The sequence below is a fragment of the Hylobates moloch genome, unplaced genomic scaffold, assembly GCF_009828535.3.
Source record: "Hylobates moloch isolate HMO894 unplaced genomic scaffold, HMol_V3 SCAFFOLD_5, whole genome shotgun sequence".
NCBI lineage: Eukaryota > Metazoa > Chordata > Mammalia > Primates > Hylobatidae > Hylobates > Hylobates moloch.
The window spans coordinates 148,724,357-148,746,435 of NW_026652280.1; the positions used below are offsets into that span (position 1 = coordinate 148,724,357).

A 22,079-nucleotide genomic window follows, 5' to 3' on the forward strand; every position below is an offset into this window, starting at 1 on the left:
CTCATACATCCTGTGACCATAGCTTACCTCTGATTTCAAGTTATACTCCTACAAAAAGTCCAGAAGGAAAATGACCATTTGTTTACTTCACAGTCTAAAGCTAAATGTGGATTTTAATGATTATTACCAATATTCAGTAGCATTTGTTCAATGCACACAAGTGTATATCCATTTCCCTAGTGAATTCCATGTTTTTCTGGCTGAATAGAACATCTAATGGCACAAAGTTTTGAATGCATTTTGGAAAAATAACATATACATTGCATCTGAGCTTTGTTTTTTTTTGCACAATTTAAGAAGACCTTTTTCTTTAAAAATAAACAAAATTGCATGTATTTTTTAAAAAGTTCATCAAACTTACAAAAACTTGACTTGTCTTCATTAATTCTGTTTCTTAGAAAAGGGTTCCTGAGGGGGATGAGGGATCAAAGACTATACATTGGGTACAGTAAATACTGCTCAGGTGATGGGCACACTAAAATCTCAGAAATCACCACTAAAGAACTTATTCATGTACAATAAATATAAATTAAAAAAAAGAAAAAAAGGTGTTCCAACTTGGTGAGACTGATTGAAACGAAGACTAGTTGAAAAAAAACTTTCACAAGAAAGACTAAAAATTATCATGAAACAGACATTTCACTGGAACTTTAAAAATCTATAAAAGGGAAATTATTATTCAAGAGTTATACAGTTTCAAGTCCAAGTGCTCCAAAATGTCAAGAGACACAGCTTACTCAGCAACACTAAAAGTAGCTTTCCTAGATCCAGCAATACCTAAACTAACTACGAGAAAAATCTTCTGCCAAACATTGGGAACTCACAGCATCCTGATCTTTAATCACAAGCATAAAGCAGTAAAAGACGTATTGAGAAATTACATCCAACCTCACGGTAAGTTAAAGACAACATATAAATATGTCTGAGAAAGTTCTATGAAGAAGTTTCTAATATACTAGCCTTATGATTTCATATTATTTTCATTCATATTTCCACACATGACTGCATATGGACATGTATAATACAAGAACAAAAATGAAGAAGTCCCTGTAATGGGAACTATATCGGTAAGATACAGTATTCAAGCAACGGCATGTTTTCCTTGGCTAATCTGATTAGGCCTTCTCTTCAGTCAAACGGGGTTTGTTCTCTAGTCAAATCTGCCAACAGATACAGTCAATGAAGTGAAAAAGAGAAGAGTGGAATGACGCCTGTTACTATTCAGACACAGCCCTTACGTAGCTGGATTACAGGGACAATATAGAAGCTAAAGAAGACACTGAGTCAAACTTTTAACTGATTAATAGATACTTTTAAAGAAAAAGGTGGATTATGTCTAGAGTTTTTACAATCTATCCATTTTGGATTTCTTCAATAACCTATGTGTTGGAGAAAAGGCAACAGAGTTCCCTCAAAGAGCACAGAATTGCTAGTGGTTACTGTAGGTTCTAAGAGATGAGCATTTGTTGGGGAAGGAAGAAAGACGAAGAAATATAAAAACTGTACAATGATATCAATCATGTCATTTACCCTTACAACATTCTAGACACCGTTTTAAGCTCTTGACATCCATGTAATCCTCACAATCTCACTGAGGTAGGCATGATGATTATACCTATTTTACAGGTAAGGCATACGAGTTGCAGAGCAGACAAGTAACCTGCAGGAAGTCACACAGGTGGTAGGTGGTGCAGCTGGAATCTGAATCAGGCAAAGCGGCTGTGTGGAGCATCTTAAAACACGCTCTCTGCATTACCATCATCTACCATGTTACACATATTCTCTCGTTTCACCCACACAACAATATTATGAGGTAGGTAACACTGTCTCCAATTTAGAGATAGAGAGATCAAGTCCTAGAGGCTACACCTTGTAGGGCATCATGAAACTATTAAATGGCAATGGAACCGAGATTCCAAGTGACAGGATTCAGACACCAAACCCCCAGAGAAGAGGAGTACCAACATGAAGTTTCACAGCCGGACTAAACAGGGACCTGGTCTCTGTGGCCCTTAAGAACTTTGTGCAGCGATAAGTGATGAATGCTATTGGAGTGTGGAGACAGTCTATTCTATTCGCCACAGGGAATTCCAATCCCTAAAACAGTGCATGACATATGTGAGGACACCCTGCACATTTTCACACTTAATAATTCATCACAACTATCACACATAACTCAACAGTCATCACCCTTAATAACTGATTGTTTAATATCTCTTTCTCCACACGCTGCAAGCTCTGTTCATTTCCTGGAGCTCACTATATAGTGAGCAGGTACTGTTCTAGGTGCCTGCAATATGTCAGTGCCAAAATAAAGATCCTTACCTTTCGTTTATTTAGCTCTGCACCCCTATCCCCTAGCAGAGTATCCTCGTTTTCAGTAAATATTTACTGAATGAGTAAATGAATGAATTAGGAGGGGCAGGTGGGAGAAAAGGAAAAAAAAAAAAAAACTACAGAGAAAAGGAAATATTTGGGTTTGATCTATTAACCCCCAGATTTTTATTAAAATCTTAACATGCTTATTATTAATGTAAATGATCATTTTTATTATTTAACTCATCTTTAAAAGCAGAAGTGTCACCAAATATATTTTAATTCCAGCAGTAAACTATGATCCAGGTTCTAAAAGAGGACACGTGTTTTGCTTCTTTGTCAGACAATTTTTTCAAATTTTATTCCCCAGAGCTTAGCCTGTGTTTGCATTTATTGCTTTCCAAAAGATGACTTTACTAGGCAAGTTTTCTCTCAGTAATTAGAAGCATTTATCTTAAAGCTCATTTGGTTTTAGCAGTGAGGTTACAGGCTGTCATCCACATTGTTATTGACTCCCTCAATTAGAGGCAATGGCATTTCACCTCCATGCAAAATATTAGTAAATTAACAATCTCCACTCCGCATTCATTTGAGAAATCTGCTCTGCTTGTGATGACGAATGTGACAAGCAGGGAGTAATCAGAGACACTCTGGTAACACCTTTGAGCCTTGCAAACATCAATTAAATCTGGCCCTGCATCTTACAGTTGGCATTTGGTTCGTAGGGCAAATTTCTTTTTTTATGATACAATGTGGAAGTTAGTGTTGGCAACTGGTGAGAAAAACAAATAACAGCCTGTAATCCTAGCACTTTGGGAGGCCAAGGTGGGCAGATCATGAGGTCAGGAGTTCAAGACCAGCCTGGCCAACATGGTGAAACCCCGTCTCTACTAAAAATACAAAAATTTAGCCGGGCGTGGTGGCGTGCACCTGTAATCCCAGCTACTTGGGAGGCTGAGGCAGGAGAATTGCTTGAACCCCGGAAGGTGGAGGTTGCAATAAGCCGAGATCGCGCCATTGCACTCCAGCCCAGGTGACAGAGCAAGACTCTGACTCAAAAAAACAAAACAAAACAAAACAAAAACCAAACAACAACCCCAACAAAACATAGCCACAGAAGCATCCACCCTGATTTTCCCAAATCTTTTCAATTACTCAATGCCTGCTTTAGATCAAAATATGAACCCTGGCATTGTGAACAATTTCCAGATCAGATTTACAACTCTGCGACATGACAACTTTGACTCAAAGAGCAAATCATGTTAAATATTTCTTTATGGTGCTAAAAAGATTGCAAAGAAATTATTTTTCAAATGTCATGTCTGTCTCTTTCAGGCCTACGGGCATCCTAGTCTAATGAAAAGAGTTTTAACCCAGGAATTGTTAAGGTCACAGGAGCTCTCTGGATGGGCTTCAGCTGATTTACCTAAAATTTGCGGAAAAAAGTCTTTATGTGCTTTTTCTTGGGATGGGCATGCATCGCTTTGATTAGATTCTCTACAGAGGCTTGTAACCCAACTAGACAAAACTCTTTGGTCCACTGGCCCGGGCCCAAGGGCTGAGAAGAGGATTCTGCCAAGGTCTGCCACCATCTAGCTGTCAAGGAGCTGCTGTGGTTTTAGTGTCCTCTTGCATAAAGTGCTTTCTTCAGATGACCCATTATCCTCTTTGTCTCCTCTACGCTTTAATGCTGGAATCTGATGTTGTGATTATCATAAATTTAGCTGAACCTTCACCTCTAATGTTCTAGATTCTAAAAACTGTACAAACTAATGATTCAGTGTCATCTTTCATTGGCACATTGAATATCGTTAGCCATAAAACAAACTAAAAATTTAGGAAAACATTAATATTTGCATTGTATCAAAGGAGCAGAAGGGTGACTACCTCCCATTTTGATACATTATCACTTCTTTATGACAAGTCAAACCCTTAGGAAACTTTTTCTGTGAAGTCACAATCTCATTTCTTTATGTAGGACATTATGACAAACAACGCTTAAATCTATTATAACCCCACATCAACTATGTGGTTATAAGTCTATCAATTTTGTTAGGCTTCCAAAGACAGACAAAAGAGTGGAGAGACTGGACAAATATTGCTTACAATCACCCAGACAGTTACCTTAAAACACTTTTTTACTTGAGGACTACAGAATTTTGGCCAAGGTTAAAATTTATCTTCTTTCATAAAAATCAATTAGATTAAAATGAAAGTTTTTTTAAAAAAACATTATGGCTTAAAAAGGCAAATCAGGTCAAAATGATACATTTTTTTCCATTGGTTCTATACCCCCCAAAAGCCACTTTTTAAGGTAAAGAGGATTTCTAAATGAGCACATGGGCTAATGAGAAATCTGAAAGAGCGCTCTTGTATTGGACTTGTAAAAGTCGAGCTAACTTACTGTCATGATGAGCCCCTTTTCCTGGAAGTATTTAACCAATGGAGCAGCGTTCTGCTTGAAGTTCATTAATCTCCTTTGGGTAGCTTTTACATTATCGTCTGGTCGGCCCTGCTGTTCTGCACGCTTCAGTAATCTTTCTTTGAGTCTCTGATTAGCACAAGCCAGGAATACCACCAAATCGGGGGTACAGATCTGTGGAGAGCATCAACAAATAGAGAGGCATTCAACATACCAACCAACGCATGTGTGGGCAGCTGCATCCATTTCCTTTTGTTCTGTGGAGGCTGCCATATATTTGGCCCTCTATGTTTTTGCCAGTGTATTTCCAGGGCTGCTGCTCTACAAAAGGCCAGGAACAGCCATTCCCACTGTAGTCCATGTAAATAGCATTCCCTAACTCATGTGGCCATATGCAGTAGCCAACACTTTTTATATATGCTCAAATAAGTTTCCAAGTTGAATTAAGAACAGTCTCAGCCAAACTTTGCTAAAAATATTGTATATGCAACTTGATTTTAGATGGGAGGAATTACTGGGCCACAGATGTTCTCTACAGCAAACAAGTACTATTACTATTATTACTATTTGGTGCCATTTAAAAATTATCTACTCTATGCCAGGCCCAATGCTGCTTCCTTAAGATATTGCTGGCTGGGCATGGTGGCTCACCCTGTAATTCCAGCACCTTGGGAGGCCGAGGCGGGAGAATCATGAGGTCACAGAGGAGCTAACTGAGGCTCTGAGAAATTAAGTACTTGCCTGAGATCACATGGTCAGTAAAGTAAATGTCAATGTTTGAACTCAAGTCTGCCTGGTCTAAGGCCTCTGCTCCTTTCACTGTACCAAGCACTGAAAGGCCCAGAGGTCTTCACAAATTTCAGAAAATACTGAGAAGTGGGATGAAAAGAACCTATGAAGTAAAAAGTTTCTATTTAACTAAATTAGAACTAGCATTGCATTTAAAACATAGCACGACTATACGAAGTGAATGCAGCTTACAACTGAGAATGGGACAAGGCAAAAAGACAGTTTGCATAGTGGTTTGAAGCAATAATCTCCGAAGTGTTTCACTGCCTCTTCACATTAGTAAATGTTTTAAGCATACACCCCAATTACTTATTAATTTACAAATTATGCATGTACATATGATATGCATGTTTTACTATACTAGTACAGAATGCACATTGTAAAATAGATACATGAAAATACAATTTTTAAAGGATGGGATTCCATCATTGTAATTTTGATGATTTTTTCCCATATCACAGTGGTTTGCTTTGTGCACTCTGGAGACCACTAGTTAAAAAATGGACTTGGGAGGCTGGAAGACATGGATTCCAGTTTTTTTGCCCCAGGACTTACTAGCTGAACGAGAGGCACATAATTTAATCTTGCTAAACCTCTATGTCCTTATCTGTCAATAGAGATACAGGAACCTACCTCCTTGAGTTATTATGAAGATTAAATAATATAAAATACACAGCATGTATGTTTCGTGGCAGGTGCTCAATACATTTTAGCCACATTTACTATCTCTTAGTTTTCATGATTCTATGCGGTCCTGGTTCTCCTTTAACTTCTTATTTTTTATTTTGTTGTTTTGTCCTCTGCTCACATTTGTTCCTCCTCAGATGCCTGAAGTGGGGGTGTTTTCCAAAGCTTAGATCATACTCTTCCCTCTCCAGGTTCACTCTTTCAGTGCCCTTCCACTGTTTTGGTTTCAACCACTACCTTTTGCTGATAAAGTTCAAATCTACACTGTCAGCACTGACTTTCAATAGTACCCCAGTTCTGTATTTTCAAATGTCTATGTGACAGCTCTATTTACATCTGAATGTTACCTGTGACTCAGCAAGACCAAAAATTAATCTCAGCAACTTCCCACCTAAATAAACTCTCAACTTATTTATTTTTATTGTAGCAACACTCCTTTCCTAAATCTCTTAGCTAGAAAACTTAGTATCTATTCTAACTCTTACCCATCTAAACTTCTATCTATCCAAGTTATCACTGTTGCCTATTGATTTTGTCTTTAAAACATTGTTCAAATGGCCAGGTGTATTGGCTCATGCCTGTAATCTCAGCACTTCGGGAGGGTGAGGCAGGCAGATCATGAGGTCAGGAGTTCGAGACCAGTCTGGCCAAAATGGCGAAACCCCGTCTCTACTAAAAATAAAAAAATTAGCCAGGTGTGGTGACGTGTGCCTGTAGTCCCAGCTACTCGGGACACTGAGACAGGACAACCACTTGAACCCAGGAAGCGGAAGTTGCAGTGAGCTGAGATCGTGCCATTGCATTCCAGCCTGGGCAACAAGAGCAAGACTCTGTCTCAAAAAAAGAAAAAGAAAAAGAAAAAGAAAACATTGTTCAGATGTCTCGTCTTCTAATTCTCACTGCCACTGTGTAAGCACAGGCGTATGCTAGGAAAGGTGTTTCGGAGCATGGACTGTAGAATCAGACAATCCTGAGTTTGAATCTAGAATCTGCCTTCTATTGGTTGTTTGTCCTTGTGCAAATTGTTCAATCCCTTTGAACCTCAGATTTCTCCACTGTAAAGTAAGGAATAAACTCCCAACTCAGAATTAGTACTTCCCAATTTTTAAAAAGCATGCTAATCATTTTTGAGAAACCTTAAAAAATTAGAAAATCACTTGTAGTATTTGTATGATATATGATAAAGAGATTACCTGAAGTTAAAGCTTTTATTTTTATCAAATATTATGTTATAAAATTCATAGTTAACACAATTATCAGTAATATCCAGCTTCAGCCACTATAATAAAAAATATAATTTAAAATTTACTTTAAATAAATTACATAATAAATTTTTTTGACAAATAAAATGATACATTGTGCTTGGTTTGGTGATAATGCATATTAAAACATAAGAAAAACTTCTAACTCAGCATTGAATGCAGATAAAATCTTGCATTTTTAAATTTTTGCATTTTGCACTGAAATGTTTTACTTTAATAAATTTTGTGTTTATTTTAGTCTGTTAATGTAAGTGCTTCTCTTTCCTTGACACAGTAAAGCCATGGATAGCCTTCTGCCTATGTGTGATTAGTACAACAATTATAATCATCACTATATTTTGTCTTTTACTACAGATATTGGCTTTTGAAATACTAGCGACAGCTTGAAATTTATGTGTTTTTTTAATACTTTGAATAAAATTGCATTTTGTTTATATATGTTTTTAGTTAGACTTTTTCCAAGCAGTTTTAGGTTTACAGAAAAATTGAGTGGAATACATAAGATTTTTGATCAATAAATGCAACTTCAGGCCTGAAAAAGATGACCTTGAAATGAATCTGCTAAGCTATTTAATGTTATAACTGTGATTAGTTTGCTGTCTGTCCTTGGTATAAATTAATGCCATATGACTAGTTCAGTGGAAACCTTACAGGCCAGGAGAGAGTAGCATGACATATTTAAAGTGCTGAAGGAAAAAAATACCATTACCCTGGAATAGCATATCCAGCAAAAATATCCTTCAAACAAGAAGGAGAAATAAAGACTTTCCCAGACAAACAAAAGCTGAGGGATTTCATCAACACCAGACCTGTCCTACAAGAAATGCTAAAGGGAGTACTTCAACCAGAAAGAAAAGTTAGTTAATGAGCAATAAGAAATCATATGAAGGTAGAAAACTCACTGGCAATAGTAAGTACACACACAAAAAAACCCACAGAATATTATAATACTGTAGCTGTAGTGTGTAAGCTACTCTTATCCTAAGTAGAAAGACTAAATGATACACCAGTCAAAAATAATAATGGCGATAACTTTACAAGACATAAGATATAAATAAAAACAACAAAAAAGTTTAAAAATGGGGGGATGAAGTTAAGGCATAGAGTTTTTATTAGTTGTCTTTTTGCTTGCTTGTTTGTTTATGCAAACAGTGTTGTTATCAGATTAAAATATGGGTTATGGCCGGGTGCAGTGGCTTATGCCTGTAATCCTAGCACTTTGGGAGGCTGAGGCAGGCAGATCATGAGGTTAAGAGATCGAGACCATCCTGACCAACATGGTAAACCCTGTCTCCACTAAAAATACAAAAATTAGCTGGGCGTGGTGGCGCACACCTGTAGTCCCAGCTACTCAGGAGGCTGAGGTAGGAGAATCACTTGAACCCCGGAGGCGGAGGTTACAGTGAGATGAGATCGCGCCACTGCACTCCAGCCTGGCAACAGAGTGAGACTCCATCTCAAAAAAAAAAAAAAAAAAAGGGGGTTATAAGATAGTATTTGCAAGCCTCATGGTAACCTCAAGCCAAAAAACATACAATGAATACACAAATAAAAAGCATGAATGAGACTGGTGCCCTTATAAGATAGAAACCAGAGATTCCCTGTCCCTTTCACCACGTGAGTGCACAGAGAAAAGACCGCTATGAACCAGGAAGCAGGCCCTCACTAGACACCAAATATGCCAGTGCCTTGATCTTGCACTTCCTAGCCTCCAGAACTGTGAGAAGTAAATTTCCACTGTTTTTAAGCCTGGATAAACAGATAAATAACATATGACTGGGAATAAAAAAAATTAAAATACAAAATATCCAAGATCACCACAGCAGGTAGGCGTAATCAGCTGACGGCTCCACCCCAGCCATAAGGATGCTCATGGGATTCCTTGTAACCCCTGCATACATTATGGCCTGATGTTCTCCAATAGTGCTCCATTTTAAAGAGAGAATATACTTAAATTGTTTATGCTTTCCCAAAACTTTAGTAGCAGACACCATTCTATTTTAAAAGATGTGAAGACCCCAGAAAGTTTTTAAGAAATTCACTGTGAAACGTTGAGAAGTATCAGCAAACAAAACAGTGGTCATAAGATACTTTGCATCCTTTTCCTTAGTGTATATTCTCAAAAAATATGTGCTGATTGAATGACTGAATAAATAAGTTACCAAAAAAAAAAAACCCCCAAAAAACTGAGGCATCACTTTTGTCTACACAGAGGTAAACTTTCAAATTGTTGATACTGCTTCTCCTGTGGAATCAACAAAGTCAGTCTTTTTTTCTTCTTTCATTACACAGAAAACTCAATCTTCCTCTGTCCATTTTTAAAGCCTTTACTTGAATGACTGTTCTGTTAAAAGAACCTGTGACTGCCTTTGTATAAGCAAAGGCATATTCATTGTGTCAGACTGCAAAATGAGCTCATTTTAATGCTCCTTGTTCTTAACTGTCAGTACTTTTGACTGCCCTATTCTTTATGAAGAAGTGTTAGAAGGTCTAGACTCCATAATTCAGATAAGCTAAACTGTCAAGAAACCAGAAAGTACTAAAGAAAAGAGAAAATCACAGTTGAAACAAAAACTTTCTAAAAAAGGAAAAAAGACATACAACTGGACTTCGCTATCATTTAACATGGAAATAATTTCTGGGCAGAGCTTTCAACAGACCACAGGGTTAGGGGACAAAAAGTGGTATATGGGGCCCACCCAGGGGAAGAGGCTGTAGAAAGTAAACACACCAAACCCCACTCCCAGGCTTTTGTTGGAACTCCAAAATCGTATACCATCAGAATATGTGTGAACCACTCTCAGATAACCAAATTTCACTTAGGATACTCTCAAACTCTTATTGCATTAAGGTGATTGAATGTGTTTAACAGAGACAAATGAAAAGAGAACAAAAAGGACAGGTCAGAAGAAAATAATCCAGAATGAAGCAAAAGAAGAAAAAGGTAGAAAAAATATGGAAAGGAGCAAAAGAGACACCTGAGACATGGTTAGAAGGCTCTAGAAAAAGAGAGAAAATGAAGAAGCAATATTTGAAAATATAATACCTAAGAATTTTCCAAACTGACAAAAGCCATCAAGTCCCAGATCCAAGAAGCAATATAAAAACCAACAATAATAAACAGAAAACTCAGATCTAAGCACATCATAGTAAAACTGAAAACCTAGACAGACCAAAAAATATCTTTAAAGCAGCCAAAAAAGAAATGAGAGATTACTTTCAGAGAAGCAACAATTAGACTGACAGCTAAATTTTCAAAAGAAACAACGAAAGTCAGAAAACAATGACACGATTTTTTTAAAGTGTTGATATATAATAACTGTCAACCTACATTTCTATATCTGGCAAAAGAAGCTTTCAAAACTGAAGACTAAATACAGCATTTCCAAACAAACAAAAACTGAGAGAATTTGTCATCAGAAATTCTATAGTAATTAAAACATCAAAGAGTATTCTTTAGGTAGAAGAAAAATGATCCAGGATAGAAAGTTGGCCCAGAAGAATGAACGAAGGGCAATGGAAATGGTAAATATGTAGGTAAACCTAAATAAATATTAACCATATAAAAGAATAGTGAAAGTATCTTGTGGTATTTACAAATAAAGATAGTACATAAATCATGAGGCAGGTAAATGAAGTTCAACTGTTCTAAAGTCTTTTACTTGTTCATGTACCTTTACCACTGTAAAAGTACTGATTTCTATGACACATTAATAAGTTAATGATAATATGCCATAATTTCTAGAAGAGGAGTGGGTAAACTCTTTCTGTAAAGGACCAGATGGCAAATATTTCAGGCTTTGCCGGCCACATGGTCTTGTAGCGTGCAAGTAGCACAGACAATAAGCAAAATAATGGGCATGGCTGTGTTCCAATAAAACTTATTTACAAGGACAGGCAGCCAGCAGGACTTGGCACATGGGCCATAGTTTGCTGACCCCTGCTCTAGAATAATCACGAAAAAACTTGTCACAGAAGATATAATTAACTAGCATGGGGGGGGGAGATTTAAAAATAAAAATTGCTTAATTCAAAAAAAGTAAGAAAGGAGGGAAGAAACACAAAACAAGTGGAACAAATAGAAGGTAAATTGTAAAATACTGGATTTAAACCCAAGTATAGAAGTAATTACATTAAATTTGAACAGAATAAATATTTTAATTAAAAAAATATGAACTGGATAAAAACAAAAACAAAACTCAACTACTTGCTGTTCATAAGAGTGTCTTAGGCTGCGTTCTCCTGTGCATGTGTGCCTCACGGCAGAAAGCCAAACATAAACCATGAGTTGCTGCGCATTACACCGGCACAAAGCTAGTCACAGCAAAAATGGCTAAGTAAAAGGTAGACTCAGAGGTTATGAGGTGGGGCCTCAGAGGTGTTTGATACAGCAGTACACTTTAAAGACGCAAAAAAGCCAAAGGTAAAAGGATGAAAAAACATACCCTGAAGACATTAAACAACAGAAAGCTGGTAAAACTATACAAATATCAAACACAGCAGTAGACTGTAGGGAGAAAAGTATTACCTAGAGCTAAAGAGTGCCATGTCATTATGATAAAAGGTTTAATTATCCAGGAGAAACAATAACTTTTAATTTGCATGATCTAGTAAGCTAGGTCAAAGTATTTAAAGCTGAACTTGAACAGAACTAAAAGGAGAAAGTCACAAATCCACAATCATAGTAGCAAATTTTAATATATCTTTCTGAGCAACTGATAGAGTAAGTAGCAAAAAAATCAGTTACAGTATAGAATATTTCAACACAATTAACAAACCAATATTTATTTATAACGCTGCAACCATCCAGTTGAAGATAAAGTCTTTAAAAACACACAGAGAAGTTGTCATAAAAGTTGAGCATATTCTGAGCCATAAAGGAAGCCTCAACAAGTTTGAAACGATTGAAATCATATAAACATCAACGGCTATAGTAGAAATAAGCTCTGCATAAATACAAAAATACATAAATAAATAATAAAAATATAACTAGAAAATCCCCATGTATAGAAATTAAATGATACACTAATAATATATTTCCTGGGTCAAAAAATCACAATGGCAAAAAATAATATTTTATATTAAATTATAACAAAATTGTGACATTCTAAAACATTTGCAAGGTTGAAATCAGTGATCTATCCGTGTCAAAATGGTAAAAAAAAAAAAAAAAAAAGAAAAATTTAGACCTTTTAAGGTCTACTAAAAAGTAGAAAGAAGAAAAGATAAAGAGTAGAAATTAATAAAATATAAAATAAACATATTATAGCTAAGGGGTTGGTTCTTTGAAAAGACTAATAAAATTGATAATCCCTGGTAAAACTAATGAAGAAAGAGAGAAAAGACACAAATAATATTGCAAATAAAAATAAATGAATCTCTAAATATTCTATAAAGTTTAAGATGCTAAAAGAGGATATTAAGAATAACTTTATGAAAATGATTTGGAAATTTTATATAGAATGAACAGATTTCAGTGGGACATGGTAGTGCATGTCTGTAGTCCTACCTACTCAGGAGGCTAAGGTGGGAGGACCCCCTGAGCCTGGGCGAGTCAAGGCTGCAGTGAGCCATGATGGTGCCACTGCACTCCAGCCTGGGTGACAGGATGAGGCCCTGTCTCAAAAAGAAAGAACAGATTTCTAGAAAAACTCAACTTCTCCATACTGACAAAAGAATAAACAGAAAGTCTAAATAGTCCTATCTTTATGAAAGATATGAAATCCATAATTCAAAACTCTCACAAAAACAAAACCACAGACCTAGGTGGCTTCACTGGTGAAATGTACTAGAAACCAATCTAACAAAAGCCTTCTGTAAAATACCAAAAAAAGGGAATATTTTCCAGTTCATTTTACGAGGCCACCATAATCCAAAGCCTGAGAACAATGTTAGAAGAAAAAAAAATTTTAGGCCGATCTCACTCATGAACATAGACACAAAAATTCTAATAATATAGCAAATGAATCTATCAATATATAAAAAGGATTATACATATCATGACCAATTTGGATTTAACCTGTGGGTGAAAAATTGATTTGCCTTTCAAAAACCAAGCATTGTAGTTTACGAAATGAATAAAGGGGAAAATCATTTGATAATCTTAATAAATTAATAAATATGGAAAAAGCTTTGGTAATATTTAACATTCATTCATGATATTCTTTCAAACTAGGAATTCAAGAGGTCTTCTTTCATGTGATAAAGAACAAATACACAAAATGAATAGCAGGCATCATACTTAATTGGGAAATGCTGAAACCTTTCCCTTCCGAAACAAAGATGCTCACTATCATCACTTCTAGTTAACATTGTAACAGAGATTTTAGACAGTTCAATAAGACACAAAAAAGAAATAAAACACAAGGTTGGAAAGAAAGAAATACAATTGCCATTATTTGCATACGATATGATTGTATATATAAAAAATGAAAAATTAAAACTATTAGAATATGCAAATTTAGCATGGTCTGCATATAAGGCTAATATACAAAAATCAACTTTATTTCTATGTACTAGCAACAAATAACTTAAAATTGAAATAAAAATATTAAATTTTAAAAAGTCATTTAATTACCTCGGGGGAAAATCTAATGAAGGATGGTACAAAAACACTATACTAATCTTGGTAGACATTAAAGAAGACTTATAATGAGGCATGTGCAATATTCATGGATGGAACACTTAATATCATAAAATATGTCATTTTTTCCCAAATTGATGTGTAGATTCAATGTAATCCCTAAATTCCAACAGGTTTTCTGGGGAGGGATACAGAAATTGAAAAGCTGATTCAAATTTATTTGGAAATGCAGAAGATCAAGAATAACCAACGTGATCTCAAGCCAATCTTGAGGAAAAAGAATAAAGCAATAGATTGTATGGTATTGCTGTAAGGAAAACTAGTAGAACACTGGAACAGAAGAGAGAACCTAGAGACAGATTCACTGCCCAAATATATGGGCATTTGATTTATGGCAGAGGTGGCTCTGCGATGCAGTAGGGAAAGGACAGTCTTTCCAACAAATGGTACTGGGTAAAGTGGATGTCCATATGGGAAACGATGACTCTGGACTCCCTACATTATATGATATGCAATCAATTCATTCTAGATGGATTTTTAGATCTAAATGTGAAAGACAAAATGATAAATAGTCTAGAAGATAATATATAAGAAAATAGTTTCTATATCTTAGGGTTGGTAAGGATTTGTCAAACAGAACCTAGAAAACTCTAACCATAAAAGAAAAGTTTGATAAAATAGATTGCTTTAAAATAGAGAAAAACACTCATATTATTAAAATACTCCATTAAGAGTAAGAAAATGTCAGCTACACAGGAGATGTTTGCCACACGTATAACTAACCTCATTCCCTCTCTTCATTTTTGAGGAGAAAATAGTTGTCTACGGTTGGTCAGAACGACTTTTCACTGTGCTACAATGCTGAGCAGAGGTATGGTCTGCCTCTCTTTTATCTCCAAGAGGCTGGAGAATATCCATCTTTCTTTCTGTCTGCTGCTCATCTTTCTTTTTGAACTTGCTTTTCCTATGCAGCTAGTGAGATCTGCCTGACTTAATTCTCAGAAGACCTCTGCTGGGCAGCTAAGCACTGACAGAGTTTGTTTCTCTGGCTCCAGTTCCTGGCTTCTTCTCCACTGGCATTGTCTGAATCAACATTTTTATGACAATAGCAGGGCAACCTGAGACTGGGGGTGAAATTAGGATTGGAGGAGGCTTTGGTCAGCTTTGATCCCAGGCTCCAGGCTATCCTCAACCCAGATAAAAGGAATTCTCCATGTGGTTCAGACAGCATTTTGGGACTCCCCTTGGATTTGATAACAAAGTTTCACAGCAAATGAATGGTTTTATTTCTGAAAAGGTAGTCCTTGCACTAGTCGCCCTTGTTCAGGCATCCTCTAGAAGCCTGTTAGAAATGCAAATTCATATGGCTAGGCACAGTGGTACACCTGTAATTCCAGCTACTCAGGAGGATGAGGTGGAATGATCAGTTCAGCCCAGGAGTTTGAGACCAACCTGGGCAACATAGAAACACCCCATTTAAAAATGCAAATTTATGGCCTCCATTCTGCTCTATTGAACTAGAATCTCTGGAAATGGGACCCATGAAAGTGTGTTTTAACCTCTTCTTTATAAGAAACTTTCTACATGGAAATGAGTGGTCAAGATGGGACTTTAGTGAAGTTGTAGGGTATTTAAAAGTAAAATAATAACAACAATAAAAATCCAAAGTGTATCAATATGATTAACCATGAAAATGAAGAAAAAAAAGCTGTTTGTTTTTTTTTTTTCCCACTGAGGGAAACAACTAGTATATGAAACTTTATTTTGGTAGTTTAGCCATTTCCTGTTGAAAAGCTGCATTCCATCTGCTATTGTTTGAGTAGGTCCACCAAAAGTTCACGTGTTGGCAATTTAGTTGCCATTGTATTGGTATTAAGAGGTGGGGACTTTGGGAGGCAATTGGGTTAATACCATTACAGTGGGAGTTCAGCCCCCTTTGCTGTCTTGTGCTCTCTCATCCACCTTTTGGCCATGGGATGACCCTTGCCAGATGCTGGCAACAGCCTCTTAGGCTTCCCAGCCTCCAGAACCATGAGCCAAATTCACTTCCGTTCTTTATAAAGTACCCAGGCTGGAAGTGAGGAGCGGTCGGAAGTGAGGGGCCCTGCCGACCACCCATCGTGGGGAAGTGGGACCTCCCCCACCCTTTTGAGTGAGAGGACTCTGCCGGCCACCCACCGTCCTGGAATGAGACCCCTCTGCCCGGCCACCCATGTCTGGGAATGAGGGCCCTCTGCCCGGCCACCCATCGTCTGGAAGTGAGGAGCCTGCCCGGCCACTCATCCTGAAGTGAGGGGCCCTCTGCCCGGCCACCCATCCTCTGGAGGTGGGTCTGGGAAGAAGTTAGGAGCGCCTCTGCCTGGCCGCCCTGTCTGGGAAGAAGTGAGGAGCGTCTCTGCCCGGCCGCCCCGTCTGGGAAGAAGTGAGGAGCGTCTCTGCCCGGCCGCCCCGTCCAGGAAGAAATGAGCAATGCGTCTACCCGGTCGCCCCGTCTGGGAAGTGAGGAGCGCCTCTGCCCGGCCGCCCTGTCTGGGAAGAAGTGAGGAGCACCTCTGCCCGGCCGCCCCATCTGGGAAGAAGTGAGGAGCGTCTTTGCCTGGCCGCCCCATCTGGGAAGAAGTGAGGAGCGTCTCTGCCTGGCCGCCTGGTCTGGGAAGTGAGGAGCGCCTCTGCCCGGCCGCCCCATCTGGGATGTGGGGAGCGCCTCTGCCCGACCGCCCCGTCTGGGAGGTATACCACGGAGGCCAGAAGCAATCTGGGGGCTGGACGTGGTGGCTCACGCCTGTGGTCCCGGCACTCTGGGGGGCCGGGGCGGGTTGATCACTTCGGGCTAGGAGTTCGAGACCGGTTTGGCCAACATGGCGAAACATATGAAAAATACAACAGACAAACCAACCAACCAACTCAGTGACAACAAAACAGGTCTATCCTGGAGTCATACTCTAATTTTTTCTATTTTCCTCCCTTTCTGATCCTTTATCCCACTTTCTTTTTCTTCCTCTTCCTTCTCCTTCTTCGTCAAATAGAGGATTGAGTTATTATCACTGATCCATATAAAGTCCCTCTCTCATTTATTTTGATTCCCACTCCCCATTTCTATTCCCCGTCTTCCCATGTGCAACCTTCCTAATATGTTTGATACGCATCTTTTTGTTTGTATGTATTTTTAGAAAATGTTTATTGTTTTTGTGTACAAAAAAATTAATAAAAAAAAGAAAAAAAAATAAAGTACCCAGGTTGTGGTATTGTTATAACAGCATAAAAGGAACTAAGACACTATCTATTTCCATGATCCTGTGGTAATCTCTTACAGCCCCAAATGCATATTGTTTCTACTACTTTGGTAAATAAGTTAGTTACTAAGTTACTCTGTCCTTTCAGAAGCCTAATTAATCATATCTGCTGAATAGAGTATATCATTAATGGTTTCAAAAATATATCGTTAAAATTATTTTATGAAACATACATTTCTGTGGCTTCATTTTTATGGCTCAAATCTTCATTTCAATAAGTGATTGGGGTACATTAGGTGCTCAAGATATAGGAATTTAATAAACAGGAAAAAGTTGAAGTTTTGTTTTTTTTTTCTTTTTTTTTTTTTTGAGATGGAGTCTCACACTGTGTCCTGGGAGTGCAATGGTGCGATCTCGGCTCACTGCAACCTCTGCCTCCTGGGTTCAAGCGATTCTCCTGCCTCAGCCTCCTGAGTAGCTGGGATTACAGGCTCCCGCCACCACGCCTGGCTAATTTTTTGTATTTTTAGTAGATACAGGGTTTCACTATGTTGGTCAGGCTGGTCTTGAACTCCTGACCTCGTGATCTGCCCACCTCAGCATCCCAAAGTGCTGCAATTACAGGCATGAGCCATTGCACCTGGCCTGAAGTTTTAATGAATAGTATATACCAGGTTGACAATAAGGAAATGAATGTAAAGTTACAAAGCTATTTTTTTCCCCAAGATGTCTTTTCCTCACTGCTAATTTGATTATTCAGGCATGTATTTCATTTATTTATACATTTATTCAGCTAGTATTTACTAGGATCCTATTATGAGCTAGAAGTGAAGTTCTGGAAAGGTAGACTGAGACTAGATGGGCTGGCATTGTCTTCCATGCTAAGCAGCTGGGGTTTTGTTTCATATACATGGGAGTAATATATTTTATTTTGTGCTTTAGAGTGTCAATGGCAGTGCAGGCAGCAGACTGGATGGGGACAGACTAGGGGCAAACAGATGATCTGGAAGAGCTAATGAGCCTGAAGTGTCTACAATTATGTGCCCTTTATGAATAGAAGGCAAATAACATATAATGTAAAACATGATCTTTATGACCATAAGTGCTAACACCAGGCAAACAGCACTGCAATAAGACAAAGTAACTTTCTGAAATTGGAGGGGAGGGAGAAATGAAGGCAAATGAGTAAAGTTAAAAAAATACATCAGCTGTTTCTACACCTGTGGGGTGAGCTATGCCTGCCTGGTTCATGGTGGTCAGTTTATGGACTCCTTGTTACTAGTGCATGTAATGCACGACTGAATAAACTGCAAACAGTGTCTATTAAGAAGCAGTCAAATGATTGGATGATAATGTTGGCCGATGTTGCCAGACTCAGCCAAGAAAAATCACTGCAGAGATTTTCTTCAGCATGTTGTTAATGTCACCATTTAGCAAACTTCTTTGTGTGTTTTTTTTTTTTTTGAGACAGGATCTTGCTCTGTTGCCCAGGCTGGAATGCAGTGGCACAATCATAGCTCACTGCAGTCTCAAACTCTTTGGCTCAAGTGATTCTCCCACCTCAACCCTTGAATAGCTGGGACTACTGGTGCATGCCACCATGCCTGGCTTATTTATTTACTTATGTATTTGTAGAGATAGGGTCTTGCTGTTTTGCCCAGGCTGGTCTTGAACTCTTGGCCTCAAGCAATCCTGCCACTTTGGCCTTTCAAAGTGCTGGGATTACAGACATGAGGCACTGCACCCTGCCCCATTTAGCAAACTTCTAAGCCAGCTCTCTCTACCTGCCTCCTTACAAACATTTAACATTTAAATTCATGATATTGACTATAGGAATGATTGCCCATGAGATTCTGTTATTGGTATGTGAACACGATCCTGACTTATATTGACTACTATGTTCATGAATTCATGGAAGCAAAGATTGAGAAGAATCCTTAAAGATCATGTGGTCCAAATTCCTATTTAATCTGCACAGCAATTAATTTTCAAAAAAATTTTGGAGCTAACTAAAAATATGTATCTTTAATTTCATTGTATTCATTTAAAAAAGAAATAACAGTGTTATTTCTCCTTGATCTACCTACTTTGGACAACTGGATTTTATACTTTGAGACATACTGCATCCATTCAAAGGAAGTATTAGAAAAGTGGTTTAGACATTCTTAAAGGAAGAAGCACATTTTCAAATCTTTTAAAAGCATTTCTTGGAGGAAAATAAAACTCCAGAGTATATTAAATGTGAACTGATAATGGGAGAATACAAAGGAGTGAGAAATTATGTGATAGCACCATTAATACTTCATGCACAAACCTACTGAATGGAAAATAGACTAAAAACCTGACACAAAATGTCATTATTAAAGATTTCCATTTGAAACTTACATGACAGTACTTAAAAAAAAAAAAAAAAAAAAAAACTTTGGTGTTATTCCAAAGGCAAACTGGTATCTTTTTTTAGGAATAAGTCACTTTGATTTATGTAGCTGAAAGAAGCTAACACTTCAAAAGAAGATTCATGCTTAATATAGTTCTATTTCACACTTACCACATTTATTTCTTAGCACTCAAACACAAAGACTGTCTCCAAAGAAATTCATAAGGCTATTAAGTTATTAATGGATGGAGGAGTGATGGTATTGCACTCTATTCATTAGGTCTTACCAGATTTCTCTGCTTATCTCAGAGAGTTATCTCAGAATAACTCTTCTCTTTCATATTGGTAATGAAAAAATAATTTAAACATATCATCAGCCAATATTTGAGGCATTAACACCCAAAGTCCAGCCATAATTTGATAATATGTCTTTAATGCATCTTGTTCTCAAATTTTTCTTGCACATCCTACATGTAAGAAACATTAAGGAAGAATCACTCATTTTTCCACTCCAATCCATAAACATTTATTAATTGTTTAATATGTACCTTTAACAGGTTAAACTAGCTCACTATTCTTCATTCATTTCTTTTTCTTTTAAAACATTTTCTGACAAGTATGGTTCTAAAGCCACCTGGAAATGCACTGATAGGTGTCCACTTCAGTTCAACAAACATTTACCAAGCATTTACTATGAGCCAACTACCACACTAGATGAAAGAGATGCAAAATGGGCAAGAAATAGTCCCTCCCCACAAGGTTCTCCCAATCCATTGTAGAAGCGGACACATAAAATGTTATTTCAATACAGCGGAATTGTATGGAAGTTTCACTATATTGGAATATAGTTCCAAAATGGAGACCAGCACAGGGTGTAACAGAGGTAGAGAAGAAGGCCTTGAGGTCTGGAAACTTGTGGTCGACATGAGCAGCACATGACCACATGGAATGTTGTCTTTCTCCAGCAACTTTTTAGGACTCTGCTTTTCCCGTGAAAGTGTGTAGGGAGAGGAAGAAAATGAGGAGTTACATCCAAGTCTGTGTCCTGGCAGGCAAAAATGGGTCTGTGAGAAACCCTGATGATATAATCAAATTACCTATCACTCACTAGTGAGATTTTATTCTACTACTACCAGAAATATAATAGTTGCACTTTGTATTTAAAAAGTAGCAGTCAGGTGCAGTGGCTTACGCCTGTAATCCCAACACTTTGGGAGGCCGAGGTGGGCAGATCACGAGGTCAGGAGCTTGAGACCAGCCTGACCAACATGGTGAAACCCCATCAAAAAATACAAAATACAAAAAAAAAAAAAAAAAGACAAAAAACCTACCAAAAAAACCTACAAAAATTAGCTGGGTGTGGTGGCGTGTGCCTGTAATCCCAGCTACTCAGGAGGTTGAGGCAGGAGAATTGCTTGAACCCAGGAAGCAGAGGTTGCAGTGTAGTGAGCCGAGATTGCACCACTGCACTCCAGCCTGGATGATAGAACAAGCCTCCGCATCAAAAAAAAAAAAAAAAAAAGTAGCTCATAATCTGGCATTCAGCTCTAAATTGCTCTGATGTAATAGAGAATGATGAATTCAAGCTTCATGTTAGAGGCTGATGGCCTGGTAGCCACCATCACATCCAGAAGAGGAAGCTAAGCCAAGAGACTACCCAATGAAATGATCTGCAGAATACATGAAATCAAGTCTCCTTCAGACAATCAGGAACAGTCTCTGTTCAACAATTTCCCCATGTCGCCCCATGCCCCTTTAACTACAACCCTACTTCCAGGAGGAGGGTAGAGGTTTTATTATTTCCCTATAAAGATTTAATAAATGTCTTGGTAGATTCAGAGTTTCTAGAACATCTAAGATGAGAATTCAAATTGTTTAACTCTGCAGTCTACATCCTGGGGGGTGTGGCCCCATTCAGGTGGGTTTATATCTGGGATGGGCAGAGAATCATCAGTACTAATTATCACTTCACTTTAGATACGGCTTCAGAATCCTTCTCAGCATACTGGGTTAAGGAGTCATTGCAATTTGAATGTGGTACACAAGATGAAATCTTTTTGCCACCATTGGTTTATACACATAAATGAGGTGGCTCTATAGGCATACATGAAAATTAGTTTTAGTCTTATTCTATAGCCATGAGTAAGACACACACACACACACACACACACGCAAATTGTGGTGAACATTTTTTAAATATGTTCCACACTTAATTAATTGAATTTTTAAAGCAGTGGTGGACAGAAGAGGTATTTTTCATTAAAATCAGAGAAGTTATTTCCTAACATTGTTCATGCCACTTTTTAATGTTCAGTGTTTTCAGCAGGCTAATCTTCACCCTACTTTCTCATTAGTAAATGGGTAGATTGCCAAGCCTCTACAAGGCAATAGCTATTATAAGAACGGGTCT

The 22,079-nt window shown here is 37.7% G+C and overlaps 1 protein-coding gene across 2 annotated transcripts in view; it reads right to left on the bottom strand.

Annotated features, from left to right (window-relative positions):
- AK5 (adenylate kinase 5) overlaps positions 1 to 22,079 on the bottom strand; it is a 296,002-nt gene that overhangs the window by 231,999 nt on the left and 41,924 nt on the right. For both annotated transcript variants that reach the window (XM_032155547.2, XM_032155548.3), the window contains exon 6: positions 4,721 to 4,912. In XM_032155547.2, the coding sequence (XP_032011438.1) occupies positions 4,721 to 4,912 (192 nt within the window). The remainder of the gene's footprint in view (positions 1 to 4,720; positions 4,913 to 22,079) is intronic.